Below are 19,451 nucleotides of genomic sequence, written 5' to 3'. Positions count from 1 at the left end.
TCTGCAGGTAGTAATGACAGTAGGAGTCATTGGCCATAAACATCCTTTAGAGAATGATTCCAAGGCCTCTGTCTAAGGTTAGACCCTCCAAAGCAGGAAACAATCCCTGAGAAGATGTATTTTGTCAAGCCAGCTCAACTTCAATAACCAGAAATAGAAACTCAGCATATTCCAGTTACTGAATGTAGTCAGCAGCAATACTTAAATTTTTTGAGTCATAAACCTCAAAAGGACTAGAACCTAACCAAAAGCTAGTCTTCCTACAATAAAAAGTATTTCTCCATGCACAGACACCCATCAGGAAGAAAACACACATGTTCAATCTAATATGCTAAATGTTGATAGACCAGGAATTTCTTTTCACTAGCTGTGAAAATGTATTCTCTCACAGCTGCTACTGCTTTGCTTCTAGAGCAACATGCTGCCAGTCATCCAGGTAAGCACTAATCCATACTAAGTGGTGAATGATGTAAACTTTATTTCTTTCATAACACAATTGAAAATTTAATACTGCAATTCCTAGGCAAAACTAAATAACCTAGAATACAACATCATTCTAAAATGGCAGCCAAACCTCAACTCATGAATTCTGAAGAATGAAGTAGCTACACATTCTTTGGTTGGTTTTTCCAGTAAATGAAAAGTGCACACAGACACACATAAAATTATAAGTTAAAATATGAAATTGAAAGTTTAAAATGTTAAAGTCAAGACAAAATATTGTTGCATTAATGTTGTCAGATTTTATTATATTGCGTTCTATCCCATCTTACTGAGTTACTGTGCTGCTCTGTTATCTCTGGTCCTAAGAGTCAAGCTGTGCTCCTGAATGCACACAGGGCTGTACGTATGATGCGCTGGCAAGGAAGACTCATGTGGTAAGCAAGCAGCAAAAAGCCTTACAGAATGCTCTGTTATGCAAACATACTCTATTACCTAAAAATAGCTGTATATGTGACATTTATAACACTTTTAGCTCAAATCCAAAAAGAACACTCATTCAGACAGCTGTAACAAAAGGAGAAAATGAACTAGATATTTATGACACCAATTTGTAGACTTCAGCTGTCAGGAACTGTCACATTCCCAATGGTGGTTTCAAGGAAATTACCACCCTGACTGCACAGCTCCACCTTTATTTGGATTCTGTTATTTCCCACCAGAGGGGCACAGAGAAGCACAAGTCTGTGCACTCCCTGCTGCTGTGCACAGCTCAGCAGATGAACTTACACCTCCAGCATGCTCCATCTCACAGAAACAGCATGCATTCCCTAAAAAAAACGCAGACCACATTGAACATATTTATTCTTCTGTTCTGATACCAACTTCACAATTCCCTTTTATGGAAACACAAAAAATGAATTCAGTGAGACCTCTTCTCACAGGAACTTCAGTCATACTCCTTCACCTTAGATGAGTTTCACACAATCTAGGACCTAGCCCACCACGCTGCAGAGTTGTTTACCTCCCATCAGAAAACACTTCGTTCACAAGCTCTATACATCCAGCAACTCTCAGATCACTGAGCGGTGTCTGATACACTGTTAATGGCATTTAGCACAAGTAAATCCAATTAGACTTCAACAGACAATGGTCCTAAGAAATAGATGCCATTTTAGTCATGAATTCTGACAAACTTAACAGATCACTTGTTTATGCCTCTGCACACCTGCAGTTTTGGCATGGGATGGTGCACACCATTAGCACTAGGTAACTATTTCAGCAGACAAGGAAGATAATGCAATATCAGCCTGTAGATCCCTACACAGATGGTTAATATTTCTTTTCAGGCATTGCAACACAGCTTTTAGTTTACAGCGACAGAGTTACGCAGAGGTAGCCTGCAAGTCCCTCTAAGGAGAAAATCCCTTCCACTTCTGCATGTGAACACGGGGTTTGAAGCTAGACAAACCAAGGAATCCCTCCCAGAGCTACATCGTAAAGCAAAACAACTCATGCACTTTGTGAGAGTTATCAAATGAGAAGAATGAATTATTACAACAGCCTAACATAAGCTTGCTGTCTACGGAAGCCAATTATGAAAATACCCTGCTAAAATTTTAATCCATTCCTACCAAGCAACATGGATATTAGAACTGCATTTACAAGAGTGTGTTCCTCCCTATTGTTCAAGCACATTTTGGACTGTACTTCTCAGCAAGGAAAGAAAAAAAAAAGTGGTGGAATAAGATCTGTGTCACTGCAGAACAGGTTAAAGATTCAGAAGTTAATGTAATTCATTTCCTCATTGCTGACTGTGAGGAGAACAGGCCCAGAACTACCGGTTAAAATTCATAACAGAGCAACTTCCACAGATTCAGGGCTGACATAGTGCTGTATCTGCAAACAGAACAGACAGAGGTTTTCCAGATTTTCATGTATCTGGCCAGATTTAATTATTAAGTCCTTGCTCATTGCTTTCCTCATTCATTTTGAGAGAAAATCTGAAGAAGCAGATAGGCTGTAGTGCTCCAAGAAACCTGACACATGGTGTAGGTCAGAGCCCTGACAGCTTCTTGCTCTGGTAGGCAGCTACCTATACCCAGTTATGCTTTGCAACTGTTCAGAATCGGAGATCAAAAGTGCTTTGCCATGACCTGTGTGGAAAAAAAGAGCCTACAACTACGGAAGTCCTGTGTGTAATTTTCCTTCTGTAAACAGATGCAGAAGCCAGTTTAACAGGTCCTTTGGCTTCAGGAGAGACACAGATTGCTATGGAGCAAGGAATGATCTGTGCTCAGGAAAGCAGCTGAGCAGATGTTGAGAGACGACTGCTGACACCTGCTGACTGCAATGGGAACATGCTTCAGACAAATCAGAGCAGAGCAAGAGTAATTTCTATATGAGAAAGAACTCGGTTAAAGACAAATGGACTGGTGGCCTCAGTAACACACACTCTGAATACCAGCTTTCAGCATCTGTTACTTGCTTGTTATAAGATAAATTTACAGACTGCCACTAATGCATGGAGAATGTGAACAAAGATTTTAGAAAACAGCTATCGAACCAGGCATGCACTGCCTCCCTCCCAGACATACAGAAAGGCTACAGCTTTGCTCAGAGCTCAGACTATGCAAATTCCTGTATTAACAGAAGAAGACAGTTTAGTTCCTGGGGACCTTTCAAATTTCCCCAAAGTGATTAAAAAACCACAGTGACAATAAACACATGGGGAAAGGAAAACAAACCAGGAGTGATGCAAAGGGGGAACGAATCCACACACATGCATGACACACAAACAGGCTGCCCAGGGGGGTTGTGGAGTCTCCTTCTCTGGACATATTCAAGACCTGCCTGGACACCTACCTGTGTGTCTTGGTGTAGGGAACCTGCTTTGGCAGGGGAGCTGGACTCAATGATCTCCTGAGGTCCCTTCCAACCCCTATGATTCTGCGATTCCCCCAAAAAACACATGCCTATAAAACAACCTAAAAATCCAAAACCTAATCATCTTCTTACTTAGAGCTGCAGAGCACTACAAAATACCAGTACAGCAACAAACTTCACTTTAGACAACCAATACAAACTTAAAAACCAAGGAAGCACAGGCTATTCTGACATCCTCCTTCAGGTTCATCTTGCCAAGTCACCATCTCCAGGAATGTTTTAGCAATTTGTCATTTGTCTGAGTAGCACTGCTTTTATGGAGTCTGGTACAAGCATTGCATATTTAATTTTTAATTAACTCTCAATCTTGCCATTATTAATTTTTCATTCTGTTTGTCAGCTTAATTGTCTGAATAGAGTTATATGAAGCTACAAGTCTGGAAACCCACAGAAAGGCTCATTAAATGTCTGCTGAATGTTTGAGAATGTTTCTAATTCAGACTGAGGTTTTATTCACTCTCAGATTTTTTTTTTGTTTTGACTTTCCAACATCCACTCAGCAAGTAATTAAGTTATTTAATGTAAGCAGCAGTGCAGCACACATTTCATTGGAAACAAAAACAGACATCAAATCAAAAGCTGTGAAAGTGACTGAGGAAAATACTGTACCTGAACAGAATGAAACCAAGTGATTCAACAGCTGCACGCCTCACATCATCATTCACATCACTGACCTGCAAAGCATTAAACAGGATATTCAGAACAGAATTTAAATATCTGAGGACTCTAACATTTTGGAACAGCTTTCAGCACACCAGTTAATCAGGAAGACAGATGTATACAGAAAGGAAGTTAACAACTACACTAAACCTTAGTTGAAACAGCTTCACTCTGGTTCACATTCTGTGACTGGAACACTATCAAAGAGAAGGAAGACCCCGCCTTTTAAGACCAAAGTTGTTTTTTTTCTTCCACCTTGCTGGCTATTCATTGCACACTTCCTAACAACTATTTTAGGATCCTATTTTGTTTTAACTAGATTCCTTTTTGACACGAGGTTCTCTTGCTGAAAGTCTACTTATGCTAATGTCAGAAAACCCCACTGTTTCCATTCACAGTATTAAAGAAAGTTTTCATCGCTTTACATTCTCTGATCGGATCCAGAACAGCAACACTACAGGCACAAAGCCTGTCAAAGTGATAGGCTTATTCTCTCATCATAGATGTCTTACTATGTGCTCCTAAGATCACAGTACTTACAGCCACGTGCAGCAGGCGTCTGATAGCCTTGTTGTTCCCTGAGCCACAGTATGCCATAGCAACTGTGTACATGCCAGAACGACGGAGAATTGGATCCTGGAAGAGAAAAACATCAATACTGAACTCTACCCAATTAGGAACTCAGTAATTCCAAATACAAATCTTTTCCACTCTTGGGCTTGGAAGCTGCAAGCAGACAGCCTCTGTGCTTTCCTGTTTCTTGTGGATGAGTAATAGGACAGTGGCTAAACCAGTGGTGTCATCTGACAATTTCAGTGGGACAGAAAGTTGCTAAGACACGGGATGCTAAAGAGTATCAGGCATATGTGCTACTCTGCTTCTTACTCATTATCTGCTTTTGAACAGGTCAAGCACAACTTACCTATAGTCAGTCTTACCTGTTTTAACCATTACATTCTGTTCTGCTCATTGCTGCTCACTCTGTTATGAAAGCTACGTATCAGACTAAGGAAATATAAGACCAAGCCTGTTGCTCTTGTATTTTTTTTATTTTATTTTTTTACCAGCATGAAGCAACACATGAAACTGATCCACTACAAATCTACATAAGAACTTCCAGGAACAAAACAAGCAGCCCACTATAGTTTTAGACTTCTGAAAAAGACATGAGGGTTATCTGTGAAACAAGATGACCTCACACAGCTAAACTCACCTTATCTCTGCAAAGACTCTCAATGAGAGCATCTGCCTCCTCCATCCTCCCATACATAACCAGAGCAATTCCAACAGCAAGACCTCGCAAGATCTTCTCATGCTGCGTTTCCTGTGCGTAGCCAACCATGTCCTCGATGGCCTGAGCATTTTTAGAGCCCAACATAACCAGTCCCAGTGCCAGCCCAGCTGCCTCACCTGTGCAGAACAGAAAAGCAAAATGAAGCAAACACACTGCTAAAAAACAGCAAATATTGCATCTAGAGAACAACACAGAATGGAAGTCAAGAGATCGCTTCAATGTCACCATGCCCAGCAGTGCCAGCATTCACAGGCACATGTACCTTGCAAAGACAACCACTAGTCACTAACCCAATAGTCACAAATCTTGATGACCTTCCCCTTTGAGTCTAAATTTCTCTTCCTTGGGCCAAAAGATGCTGAGATAATTTTCCTGCGATCCCCAGCCCTCAACAAGCTTCTTTAAGCCTGTTTCTCAGCCAAAATAAGGGCATGTGGCTCTGGAGATTACACTATATGCATATAAGCATATGACAAAGTTAAGAACAAACAATCTCTTACTTTGCTTTAAAGACCTACCATATCTTACTAATGACTGGTCTGTGGCACTGTGCCAATCTTGATGGGACCTCTGACCGTTAGGGCGACATAACTGAAGAACCATGCTGTTCAGGGAAAGGCTCATTAACAAAATGCAACTAAGGTGACCTAGAAGTGCTCTATGTTGCTAACAGGAAATCTGGAGAAAAACAGATGCATGATAAGGCCTCAGGTGGTTACCTGCTCTGAAAGCTGAACATTTACCTGTCACTGCATCATCCTGATACAGATTTGTTTTCAGTAAGTCATACACATCTTGACGTGCTGTCCCCATGGCAGCCAGACCCAAACCCAAGCTGCCACCGTGTCGGACAATCTACAGAGAAACACGTGTAAGTTGAGTCATCATAAAACACTAGCAATATGGCTTCAGTTGAAATAGATATCTTTCCATCGATATAAACCTACAAACTTTCAGCCCCAAAACACTCAGTGATCTTCTGACCTGTTAAAAAAAAGTCACTTTTACCTCCTGAGGCAGTAACTCTGTTGAGAGAAGCAGCTAGATTAAAAATGGCATTTCAAAGCCAATAAATGAGTGTTAGAAACCTTCCACATGAGACTTTCTAGAACCTTTTATCTCTTTTCCCCCACTGAGTGACTTAGGCAGTACCATAAAGTTGTACCATGCATAAAAATTGCTGCCTAGTAATAGCATTTAAATTGAAAGGTAAATCAGTACCCACTTGAACTATTTTCCTCTCCTGTTGTTCTACAACAGATACAGGAAAGGCACTGTATTTGCAATAAGATGAGTGGGATTCATTAACAGAACTTTCAAAGATGCAGTCTGAATTTCTCAGAAGAGAATACAGGAACATGCTAAGAAAAATACTGATTGATTCCAACTTAAAAGGAGACTTTTTGTCTACAACCATTAAGTGTTGAAGTAAAGCACTTCTTTTCGTGCAAGAAGCAATAAACCTACAGGGTTTCATGCCTTACTCATTTGACAGAGCTTGAATAGTGCAGGTGTAGTAGCAGAACAAAGTAAATAATTATGGGGTAAGAGAAAAGTAGAAAGATTCACTGTCATATACATAAGAACTTGATAAAAGTCTTATCTAAATTGCTTGCAAAAGGTTATTAAAACCCACAGGAGGTCACCACTGTTACATTCTTAGTTACTTCTAACCTCCCACTTTTAAACCAACTGGCACCCTTCTGGATATTACTAACAAAACCAAGGTTCATCACTGAACCCAATACATACATCATTACTGGCATTCTTAAGCTGGTTCAGCAAATAGTCAATGATGTCACCGCCGTGGTTAGCATGAATGAGACCCAAGGCATAGAGGCCTCCACCCTCCTGGTAGGCTGAGCCTGGAGAGGTGTCCTTAGGTAGGTATGTTGCCATTAGCTGGAGCGCTTCTTTCTCATGTCCCTGCATGTTCAGCCCAGCACCAGGGGAAAATGAGATGTGAAAAGTGAAAACAGTGGATGCAAACACTTTGCAGTATTTAAACAAGTCATTACTTTCTCAACAAAAAAAAAAAAATCAGCCTTTGAGTGCTGTACTATCAGCAAAGATTTTATTCACCCGAGTACGAGAATCTGCAACCATGTGATTACAGACGTAAATCAGAACAAATCTAGCTAGAAGCTACACTGATTTATTCACTAGAGCACTTCAGGGAGGATCAAGACAAATAAAACCATTGCAAAGACGACTTATTATTTCTAAACAGCTTTATATGTGACATAAGTATTTAAATCTACCCACCCAGAAAGAGACTCCTCCCACCCAGCATCCGGGACAGATGTCCCACCCACCAGGGAAAAGCTATAACTGGGACACATCTGATAAGTTGTACACAGAATTACTGACATCACTTTGAATCCCCACTTCAACAGTTTCAGCATTCATAAGTAAATCTCTCCTACTGAACAGAGGGGAACAAATGAATGAAAGTATCACTACCTTGTGTATAACACCCAAGCTGGCAGTAGCAGTAAACTTAGCCCAATTAGTGGCCCTGGCCAGCCACTCCAAATTGTCTCTGCAAAAAAAAAAAAAAAAAAGACAGGTTAGACAACACTTTACACACAGTCTATTCCTCAGCCTGCAAACAATGTTTCAGAGCACTCTGCACTGCTTTCAACAGAGAAGGTAGTTCCAGAAGGCAGGAAGGCCAGTCATAATTGCATTTTGTACCCCTCTCCCCTTCATCAGTCCTGATTCTTGGCTAATATTGGTCAAACTTGTAGATACCAGTGATTTCAGAGAAGGATGGAGAACAACCAGTCAATATGCAGCCTATTAGTTCTGTGGGAAAAACTTGCTCAGTTTCTGGGGCTTCTCTCAATTCCTGGGTATAGTCAGTCCTGACATTTCTCTTCCCAGAGTAACCCACCACATCAGCCTCTACCACAGAAGACAACCACCAGCTCAGAAATTTTCCAATTTATCTCTAAAAAAGAGAACAGAAATGGATCTCCAGCCTTGGTTACCATTCAAATAAAGCCAATTTGTGAGGACAGAAAAAAGTACTCAATTCTCACTACCTCCTTCTGAAGGCTTTCAGACCTTCTCTTATTCTAAGCCCAGAGTTTTGCAGCCACTCTTTGGGAACTATCAGGTGAAGCAGGGCAACAATGTTGTTCAAACCACCTCTAAATGATGCTGGTTTTCCTCACCACAGATTTACCTAAGGAATTGGTCACTGGTTGTACCACAATGCATAAAGGAGTTTGCTATAACCGTTGCTGTGTGACACACGGAATTCCGCACTGCATCCTGAAAGAACAAAAACAATCACAGTATCACCAGCCAGCAAAAGACATGCCCCCACCCACGTCATATGTTTGCCAGTACACTAGAAAAATGGGTTGTAATTAGGCTCAATTTCACCAGCAATTTCCCTTTAATCAGAGTAAACAGATTACAGACTGTTAATACATTCTAATATATCCTCAACGCATCCTTCCAGTGCAAATCTATCCTTCCTATGAGCTTCTGTCAGAGGCACTATTACTCTGACTGCAGCTTAACTGAAGCACCCCACTTCTGGTTCTACAAACCAAGTGGGGCAGTGTGTGCTGCTGATGTTCTCAAGTAATTGACCAGTTCTATCTTCAGTCCAGATTATCTCCGAGCACACAGGGACTTATTTAGTCAAGCTAAAAGCTTGGTCTTACAAAACATCCCAACCAAGACACCAGAATATTGTAATTTATAGTCTTTGCTGACTCCCTTTCACCCCAGCCAGTAGCAAGTGCTTGCACAGAATCAGATGGAGGGTGAGTTGGTCTATCTCACTGCCACGTAAACACAAAAAAAAAAAAAGGGGGGAAAAGGGACCAGTTTCTCTTACCAATCATTAGAATGAAGCAACATGCTAACAACAGCCTGTCATCATTAGGTCACAGCAGTTGAATTTGAAACAATCTGATTATATGGCCCTTTTCAGGTGCTATCAGCTCTTGCCTGGCCTCACAGATTCTATTTTTAAATGTTAATGTATTCCAAACAAAACAGATTTGGGTCTTCAAAAGAGAGGGAGGTCACACTAAGATAGTAAGATCTTTTACTTACCACATGCTGTTATTTTACAAATAACATAATGAATCAGACAAACCCAAGACAACTGGATTTACAAAACCTCTTACCTTTGTGTTTTTGAGGATCATGAGGTCTGTGTTGTTGTTTCGTATTAAAAACTGCAGATGTAACTCAATAGCCATTTCCCCACTTAAAATTTTAATCATTTTTGAGATCTGGTCCTTGGGTTCTGGGTTCTTCATATACAAATAAAAAGAAACAAAACACAGTTCGTGAAAACCCACTCTATTATATTCCCAGCACTGCATTCCAAAGTCTGACATGTTTTGGGACTAAAGAGATATTACTAAAGGGACAAGCCCAACTATCTCAGGTAAGCCAGCTCCTTTATGCGCAAGAGCACAGGCGGGAGAAAAAAAAGTCTATGAAAGGAAATGTATTCTTTAATTGAAAGTGAGAGACATTAGTAACATCTGATTTTCTGCAAGCTGCTATGTTTGACCTTACAGATGAGTCTCCTGCAAGAGGAAACCTGTTATTTCCATGGAAGTTTTATTAAAGAGGACCACAAAACCACAACACTTTATACGACACCACTGACCTGCAGCATCTTCTTTTGAGCTACAGACTTTATTTAGAACAGAAACTAAAGAACTGTGATTCTTAATATATTTATCTTGCAGAGCCCTCTGAGAATGTCCCCTTCTTCCCCACTGTGGAACAGTTTGCACAATTTAAGTCCCAGATGAAGTACCTTTTGAGAACGATGAAAAGTACACCACCACTCTCTGGAGCTATTAGGTGATCAGAGAACAGCCAAACATAAGGAGCCCAGCCCTTACACTAATCCTCTCAATTATTTCTTTGTAGTTGTCACTCTGAATTGTGGAAGATTAAGCTCAAGAATCTCTGGCCACAAAGATAATTTTTATGTATTTATCCCTTGGCACAGGCAGCAATGCCAACTAAGCAGAAATTGAGTCAAGACAGCTTCAGTGCACAAAAGCACAGGTTCCTTGGATGCAGCAAGAAAATTTAATCCAGAACAAAATACAAAGGTAACACTTCAGTTTGCCCTTAGTTAAGAAAAAGGTTATTCTTTTTAACTGGCCTGTCAGAGTCTCCCAAAGATTCCCAAGTCTAATTTGTACTATAGAAAAAGAAAAAAAGAAAAAACCCAACACCTTTTTTTTGGGCTTTCTTTCTTTCCCAGATAATATTTCCTTTCCTCAGCACTAGAACTATCAGAATTGCATTAGCTGTGAATGAAATGCTGAAACACAACCGTGTGTTTACAGTGGAAATGAACTTGCTTTCTCTGATACTTGGGAAAGCAAAAGGAAGATAGTCACCATCCCAGCCAGAAAAAAAAATCATCTTCCTTTACGGAAAAGAAACTTCATGTTTTTATTAGCATCCCTTTCCACCACTCCTGAAGAACATCAGTCCTATTCTAATCAAAACTACAGCTGGATTTCAGAAAAAATGAAAACAACACCAAAACCAAATTAATTAAGCAGCTAAAGTTCACCTGGACTTCAGAAGAATAAAACATCCAGCTGGTGAATCAACTAATTCACTAGCTAAGACTCTAAGCAGGAATCAAATTTCAGGCCCTTCCTTCTAGGAGTTTATTACTTCAGCAGAAAGCAAAGACACATAAGCCAAATCCTTCTACTTCTGTTCCCTCTTTTGTACCCAGGAATTCACTCTGAAAGGTTCCTCCAGCTTTCTGTATCTAAAATGCTGGACTTTTAGACTGTCAGTTATCTGGTCCTTGGAGGCTATCTGTCAAAATGACTCCAAGAAAGACAGAAGCAGAACTCCATTTTGCATTAGCCGAACCAATCCAGCAACCCCAGAGATGCAAACACACAAGAACAAACACAAACCAAGGCATGTTTTAGGAAATGGCACTCACGGTTTCTGCAGACTTCCCTGCACAGGTGCCTCCTGGCTTCTCTTCTGCTTCCATAGCATCACTAAATAAAGTGAAAAATTAAAAAAATGCAACTCTGTTCAGCACTCATAACTAGCCAAGCACTGTAATTACAGCTAAACACTATCCCAAAATAGTAGTTGAGGATTTGGAAATAACAACTGGAACTAACACGATTTTGACAGACAAGCCCTGAATATCTGGAGGTCACTGCTGAGGAGCAAACTCCCCTACAGTTCAGTTGTCAGAGTACTAGACATCAAGGGCCTGCAAATTTCCACCTTCAAACTCCATCTAGAGAGACAAAAATAGAGATGCTTGTAGTGCACAAACAGGCAGAAACGAGAGAGAAAACAGGGCCAACAACTAGACAGCCAGGGTAATTATATCCTCACCCAAAAGCCTTGAGCTCATCACTATTAGTATAAACACTAGCGTTGAAATGTAGATGAGGTATTAAGCTGCTGTTTGTTAGCACGTTCTCCTCATGCTTCACAGGCTGATTTATGCATTATTTTGTGCCTTGGATTTTATTTCACTAGGGAAGAAGAGAGAATAATTTCTCTGCACCCTTATTAGAAATTCAGTTAAAATCTGTATAGTTCCTCACAGCTGCCTAAGGTCTTACACTCAGCCAGCTTCTTCCATCACACACTGTCAAAGATGGTACAAGGATCAGGCTGTGTGCTGTCATGACAACTCTGAAGATTAAAGAGCAGCTGGAACATAAACTTCTTCCATACTGCACCCTTGCCAGACAACAGCCTTAAGCTGGAGAGCTAACTCTCTATAAGTAGAAGTGTAAAACAAAACTATTTGGGTCAAAAACCTACAAGTAGTCAAAAAATAAAATAAAAAGGCACTGATGAATTGTTGGTGTCAATGTGAGGTGTTTTTTAATTACCAAGAGCTTTTTGCAGCTAGCATCCACTGATGCTGAGCACTGAAAAAGTTTTAAGTGTTAGGACTTGAACAAAATTCAGATTCCATCTGACAGCTCCTTTTGCTGAAAGCACAAAAGGATATATAACACTACAGTATTACCTCTGAGCTCACTCTCTCAACAAGCAGGCACGTGAAGCCAAACCTCACACAGCTGCAATGTGCCTTTTGCTCACGGTTCCCCCTTAACTCTACTAGTTTCCACAAAGAACATTCAGCATCAGTGTTCCTCAACAACTCATGCTACAGCTTAATGCATTACTGCTCATTAGCTGAGCTACAGGAACCACACAGGTGCACCTTGCTTGCCTAAACTGCAAAGAAAATACATTTTTTCAAACAGTGGACTCATTCATTGGTTACAAACACTTTAACCCCAAGGAAATATAATGTTTTGTTTATTGCCCTAAGTTCAATAGAGTAACTTAGTCGCTTGTAATGGAGACACAGACAGAACAGGGGGCTCCAGCAGAGCAGAACTGTAACTGAACAACTATGCCCCTTCTCAGGCAATTGCCCCCACCTGTCTTTCTCTGATCCAGGGACAGTGCCAGTGTTGGTGGATCCAGGCACAGAGGCAATAGGAGTTCCAACAGTGCGAAGATTTTGGATCACAGAAGACAAGAACTGCTGGCTAGCACTTTCATACAGGTCAAAGCAAATTTGATAAGCCATGAGAAGGTTATCTTCCTTCACTAGTTTTTCCAAAATGTCGCTTACAGCCTGTGGGTCATCCAAGAATATCAGGCACTGAGGGTGATGAAGGGAAACAGAAAAGAAAAATCAGAATAAAACATTACATATCTCAGAATGAAAAAGTAATACCACATGAGGCCACGTTCCATTTTCTCTGTTGCCTTCTATGTTGCTTTCATGGAATACCTCCTTAGAGAAAGCAGGCAATTTTCACAGGTTAGTTTAAAAATGAGACCAAGTGTTATGAAGTCAAGACACATGACTCAAGCCTTCCTATTTATGCAGCTTTATCTCTTGAGGTCAACAATATTATCCTACTAAGCACTAAAATTGCCAAAGCAAGTGAAACAAATCTCAGTTATTGCATAGGGTTGTCTCAGCTAAAACAGAACAGGCACAGCACTCCTAAGTCACGTGTAGATGGCACACCAATATAGCCTGACAATCTGAAGAACTTCATATTTGGTTGTCTAAATACATGCAGACAACAGCTTGCAAAAAAAAAAAAAATCCAAAGCAAAAAAAGAAAACAAAACCCAAACAGCAACCAAACCACTGTAATTGCTCCTTGGAGGAATAAACAGAATTCCAAACTGTGAAACTACTATCTGCTACTCCCTACAGAAGCTTGAAATAATCAATTGTCTGTGTCCCCAAACTGCCTTTGAACACAGCTCCTTCTCTGTCAACCACGTGGTACAGTATTTGTCTCTCTTTCTCATAATCATTATGATATATATTTGAATCATGCAATCAAGAAAAGACATTTCATGGTTAAAAATGAAACACTGCTCAATGTATTTGACTTGAGATCTATAAGAGTAGCAATGCCTGAGTGGTCTTCAAACAGCACTTTACCTGGCACACGTTGATGAAGTCCGGCTTCTCCAGATTCATGTAGATTTTAACAAGAACTCTCAAGACTTTATTACGAAACTGTTTGTTCTGCATCAAAGACATACAGAGCTTCAAGCTGTAGGCTAGCATCCCAGGAACATCGTTCTGAAATGAAATTCAGAAATATGAAGTTTGGGTTTGGATTGCCAAAACAGGATTTAGAAATCAGGACAAATCTATTTTCTTTCCATTTTAAAACAGCAGAGCAAAACACATGCACACAAAACTTTCTAGCTTCACTTTTCAGAAAGAGCTTATACCGATTCGAGGATGGTTTTCTCAAAGATGTCCAGCCTGCGTGTCTCCAGAGCAATGCCAATAGCCTGCTTGTACTTGTGGTCATCCAAGCACCGCTGGAACATTTTGTTCACTATGCCTTCTAGCCTTTCATCAACAGGTTTCTTCTCCCCTTCTGGCAGCTCTGCATTCTCCACACACTGCTTGGTATAGTGGTCGATACATTTTGCTGGAAAGTTATAAAACACATACTGAGGACAAAATGTCAGCTTCCTACAGATTTACAGTTTTCATGTAGGTTGGAAAACAGAGATGAGTGTGGAAAAAATAAACAATTATCACCTAAGACATTCAGATGCCTATGCATACTGTCAAGACCAACAATATTGACACCATCATGTCAAAACACATTCATACTTCTGACACTGAGCTCAGCAAATCCAGTAGGAGATGACAATCTCTACAGATCTATCTAGACACCGACAGATCTCAGTAGTTACTCCATTTTTAAACAGTTGCCCAAATCTTCTTCTCAAAATTAAATCATAGCCAGTGTACCAATTTATTCTGAAACTTTGTGGAGACCTGGGGCTCACCACACCTCCCTGATGAAGAGACCAGCTTGTGCATGAAAGCATTCTGCCAGTAAAACACAACTGCACAAAGATGAGGCACAAGAGTTATTTGTGCAGTCAGTGATACAGACAACAGCAGAGAATATTTATAATCTCATCTAACAAACTGTGACTGCAGTACTGAAAGCAAGAAGATACATCTGAAATGGAACTAAAGCCACAACCTTGGTTCAAGTAGCAGGGTATTTTAAGCAAATACAGAAGCAGCACTAGGAGACTTTACAGATCCAACCATAACCATTAGCTGGAAAGACTAAAAGCCAGCCCTGGTCTACTACATCCTCTGAACTGCAACTGCTACCAGTAGATGATACATTTAAAAAACATTCAATCTACACACACATTCAACATCCAGCTTGCTATTCTGTTTAAGGGGAGATAAAAAAAATGGTACTCCTCAGGTGTGCAGTTACTTCTATCAATGACCGTTTCCAAAGTTATGCTGACATTGACAACATGATAACAAATATGGGAGAAGGGAAAACACAAAGTAACTCTGTTGTTTGGAACTTGCAACGGTTAACAACAAAAAAAAACTGCCACAAGTTCTACGCCAGTTCTCTTACAGAATCTTAAAATGGACGGGAAAACAAAGCAAAAATAAATGGAGTAAAAATAGCTGCAGCAACAGTTTGGATGCAAGGAGAGGAGTATGAAGAAAAACAGCTCAAGCAAGGGCAATCTCTGAACTGTGGTAGTTGTGGTAACACAAAAGCTTTTCTTTTGCAGCAGCAGTTGCTTACCAATGATCGTTTCCACATATTCTGAGTTGTCATTGACGTTGAAGAGGTCACCTGCTCCCAGGGCATAGTTCAGTGATTCCTCAAAAGCTCCCAAGTGGTAAAACACTTTGGAAGCAACTAACGCAGCAAACTGCCGGCTCCGGAAGCCCTCATCTTCATAGAGAACTTCTCTGAAAAGAAGAGAGGGAAAGAGCATCATCTCTGTGCTGGGTTCTCTTAAAGGCCACACAACAGATTGACTGAACTTGCACCTTTGGGACTACAGTTTCAACACCACATTCCTTTAAAATTCATGCTTTCCAGGAAGTATGAGGCTAGATCCTATAGCCACTATCATGCAAGGAGAACTACGTGCACCTGATATATCATCATCTTCTAAAGCAGCACATCCTGCAGCAATGAGTGCTTTTTCTTACATTTTGTCCACTGACTCGGAGATTTCTGCCCAAAAGTCATTGACAACAGCATTCAGCTTGTGAAGAGCAAACTCCTAGAGACAACAATAATAAAAAGTTATATTACATACAGAATGTATTTATTACCTTTCCTCATTTAAAAATTACATGTGACCTAGGACCAACATGATAAGAATTGATCCACTTAAACAGCAAGTTCTACTTTGAAAGAGCTCTGCAAACACTGGCTTATCTTTTCAACTCTTCTGCAAAGAAAGGTCTGCTCCATTTATCAGCAGAGGCAGAGAAGCCTGATGTTCCTTCTCGTGCTCTCTCTGTAATGACTGACTGGCTAAAATGACTGACAGCTCAAATGTCCCAATATAAAGTTTTCGAAGGGTCTGTGGCAACTTTAGTACACAGCACTCTATCCTATGGTCTACACCAGCCAACACTGTTCATTAATTTGGACACTGTGCTTTACCAGATGAATGATATACAGGCTAGAAACAGCCCACCTGCAGCCAGGTCAGAGCAGAGAAGAACTAATTCAAATCTATCACCATTTATGTCAGTTTTGAAGCAAAGTATTCAGGGGATTGCCTACATTACAAGAGGCAGCCCTACTTCTGAAAAGGAGATGTATTGCTGCTTGCTGGTTGTTTGAGCACAGTTAACACATCGTCAGTTCGGGTGTTTGGTGTTGAACTACAGATTCATGACTGTAGGCTGAAGATTCATAACTCTGTGTTCCTGTTTTCTTCTCTTATTACTAATATAACTTTCTTTCAAGAGATAACTCTAAGTGTGATTGTTATTTCCTATGCTTGCAATTATGCTAACAACTCTTCAGTTTTGAATTTTACACAGTCAAAATGCACTCTGGTACACGTTTAAGTAATGAAAGCCCACTGTCATCAGAAAAGTGGAAGCTTCAATGAAGCCCCAGTTTGACCTATAATGAACACAAGAGAGTTTTCCATCTGTTTGGTCCTTGCTTTCAAGCTGGATATGACTTGGAGCCCACCTGTTGCTGGCTAAGCATTACAGTTACTGAGATCCAAGCATTTTTTACTTCAAGCTCCCAAAATAATACATTTGCCATTATTTTTTGCCAAACATAATCAACAGCACTGAGCTTACCTTGAGCTGTGGCTCTTCTTCATCCAGAAGAGAGATAATTCCAGCTGCAAAACAAGACCACAGTCAGTTTTGGACTGCTTTAGATGTGAACGTGTCATTTAGTTCAAAATGAAAGAATGGGAAAGAAAGCTGTTGCTGGAATGCTAATAAAATATTCCATATTAAAGTTCCAAGACCAGATCCAAGTTTGTACTAAAAATAAAACAGCTCAGAATTTATAATTGGAAATGTACACTCTTCCTAAGAGATTGTCCTTCTTTATAGGAAAACATATAGAATAGGATCACAGAATAAACTGAGTTGGAAGAGACTCATAAGGATCATGGACTCCAACTCCTGCCTCAGGAGTCTGGAACAGGATCTCAGAGAATCTGGTTTTGACTCCCAGCTCTATCACTAGTTTGCTGATTGCTCATTAGCAAGTCACTTGAAGTTTCCCCACAGGTCATAATGATCACGTTATAACCATAACACGTTAAAACATTCCAACTTCTTTTTGTGCCAAGGAAGCTGGCCTTATGACTAAGAAACGCCATATTTCTCAGCTTTATTATGTGTTCTGCTGCCCCAGAACACTCGTACAAACAGCTGCAGACACATGGCTTCACTGACATAACTGGAAGAGCCGTCCACAGTTCCCTGAAGAGCTTGGATGGAACAATGGCCACAGATGGTCCACTGTCAGACCAGAAGGCTGCAAATGAAACGATGGGCAGAGGATCTGCCCAAGCTCCAATGTAATTCATTAATGTTAACCTTCTATCTGTTACTGTTAACTTTTTTAAATCTACAGAAGACACCAAACTAGAAAGGCCAGTAAGCCCACTGACAGGCAGAACCAGGCTTTCAAAAGGCTCTGACAAACTGTGAGAAGGGAGGGAAGAATCCAAAGCAGAGTGCACCACTCCTAAGTAAGGGCACAGAAAAACTAAAACACGTGACACAGAAAGGAATCACAGTAGCACAGCAAATTCAGATGAAACACTATCAGTGATATCATATGGCTGCACCAGGAGGCATAGAACCCAAACATCATACTGAGACTTATGAGAGTATTTCCTAGCAGACACACAAGGAAATCCTTCCGTCTGTGTGGCACAGATATGCCTGTGTACAACCAGTGTCCAGTGCTAGGCACTCTGTTACAGGAATTATGAGCAAGCTGGGGTGTTTGGAGCCAAACAGCAAAGAGCCCTAAGCAACCAGGACTCAGAAAGGTTACTGGAGGTCTAGAACTGGTCAGACTGCTGAGATAAGGCAGCTGTTAGTGAAAAAAAAAAAAAAAAGACAACTGATCTGATCTCTGTGTTGACTATGAAGAGCAGTAGTAGGACCCTTCTAAAATTCCTTCAAAACTAAATCCTATTTCCTCTCAGCTAGAGCAAGACTCAATCCATAAAAAGAACAGTTCACGAACAGAGCTCTGCCTGCAGACTGTGACCCTCTGCAATGTCTCTCTCCCAAAGCCTCAATCACTCACATTCCAAGTTCTGTCCTGAGTACCTTTAGAAACACTCCCCCTGTTTTCTTGAACTATAAAAGCTCTCTGTGGGTCCAGGGGCAGCGCTCGACCTCATTCCTCACGCAGCCTCTGCCTCCCGCCCGTCCCCAGCAGAGCGCCGGCCCCGCTTGTACGGGCGAGCACCGAGCCGCTTCCGACAGCTCAGGCTTAAATCGCCGGTTGTGAGCTCCGCGCGGAGGCGGTGGCCAAAGGTAACCCGGCCGGAGATGGGAAGACCCATCTTGTGCGGCCCCACCGAGGCCTCCGACCGGCGGCCCCGCGGCCTGCGGTCGTGCCCAGTCACGGCCCTGACTCAGCGAAACCCCGGCGGGCAGCACGGCCCCGCGCCGCATCCTCACCGGCCGAAGTGATCATGGTGCCGCCCGCCCGGCCCGCGGAGGGAGGTAGCGCCCGCTCCGCCACGCTCCGCTCCGGCCCAGCCGCACCGCTCCCGCCACCGAAATCCTCCCCGCGCCTCTGCCGCTCCGCCGCCGCCCGGCCCGGAAGTGCCGCCGAGGCCCCCTTCCGGCAGGGCCTCGCAGCTGCCGGGGAAAGGTGGCTGCGGCGATAGCCTGCTCGAAAAGCCTTAGCGAATCAGGCGGGAGCGGGGCAGCCCTTCCTACTCCGGTAAGCCGCGTGGTGCTGCAAGCGTGCGGTGTCACCGCCGCAAACCGCCACCGCGCGTTGCATTTAGCTCAATTAAGCCGTGCATCGCCTTATTTTAAGGGCAGCGCTATGGAAAAAACAAACAAACAAACCGAAAACAAAAAACAAAGCAAGTTCCAGTTGAGAAATTGTTTATTGCTTACAGCTAGCACTTAGAACAACAGTGCCCTTCAATTAGGAAATCATTCAAGTGTGCGAGAATCAGTGCAGCACTTGGACGTGGGGAAAGAGGATGGAGGTCTGACTGCAGAGCTGAGGCAGTCCAGCGCTAC

The 19,451-nt window shown here is 41.6% G+C and overlaps 1 protein-coding gene across 1 annotated transcript in view; it reads right to left on the bottom strand.

Annotated features, from left to right (window-relative positions):
• PSMD1 (proteasome 26S subunit, non-ATPase 1) overlaps positions 1-18,948 on the bottom strand; it is a 59,987-nt gene extending 41,039 nt beyond the window's left edge. Inside the window, exons 1-16 of the mRNA XM_065748510.1 lie at positions 18,873-18,948; positions 17,013-17,056; positions 15,891-15,964; positions 15,475-15,644; positions 14,120-14,325; positions 13,821-13,964; positions 12,790-13,016; positions 11,307-11,367; positions 9,493-9,621; positions 8,532-8,620; positions 7,805-7,883; positions 7,094-7,267; positions 6,085-6,196; positions 5,261-5,457; positions 4,588-4,683; positions 3,997-4,061 (exon numbers count right to left, since the gene is read on the bottom strand). Coding sequence (XP_065604582.1) covers positions 3,997-4,061; positions 4,588-4,683; positions 5,261-5,457; positions 6,085-6,196; positions 7,094-7,267; positions 7,805-7,883; positions 8,532-8,620; positions 9,493-9,621; positions 11,307-11,367; positions 12,790-13,016; positions 13,821-13,964; positions 14,120-14,325; positions 15,475-15,644; positions 15,891-15,964; positions 17,013-17,056; positions 18,873-18,888 — 1,883 coding nt within the window. The 5' untranslated portion in view covers positions 18,889-18,948. The remainder of the gene's footprint in view (positions 1-3,996; positions 4,062-4,587; positions 4,684-5,260; positions 5,458-6,084; positions 6,197-7,093; positions 7,268-7,804; positions 7,884-8,531; positions 8,621-9,492; positions 9,622-11,306; positions 11,368-12,789; positions 13,017-13,820; positions 13,965-14,119; positions 14,326-15,474; positions 15,645-15,890; positions 15,965-17,012; positions 17,057-18,872) is intronic.
• Between the last annotated feature and the right edge of the window lie 503 nt (positions 18,949-19,451).

The sequence above is a fragment of the Cyrtonyx montezumae genome, unplaced genomic scaffold (genome assembly GCF_038088225.1).
Source record: "Cyrtonyx montezumae isolate F1298 unplaced genomic scaffold, pur_monq_1.0 scaffold_5, whole genome shotgun sequence".
In the NCBI taxonomy this organism is placed as follows: Eukaryota; Metazoa; Chordata; class Aves; order Galliformes; family Odontophoridae; genus Cyrtonyx; species Cyrtonyx montezumae.
This window is presented reverse-complemented; position numbering and strand designations above follow the sequence as displayed.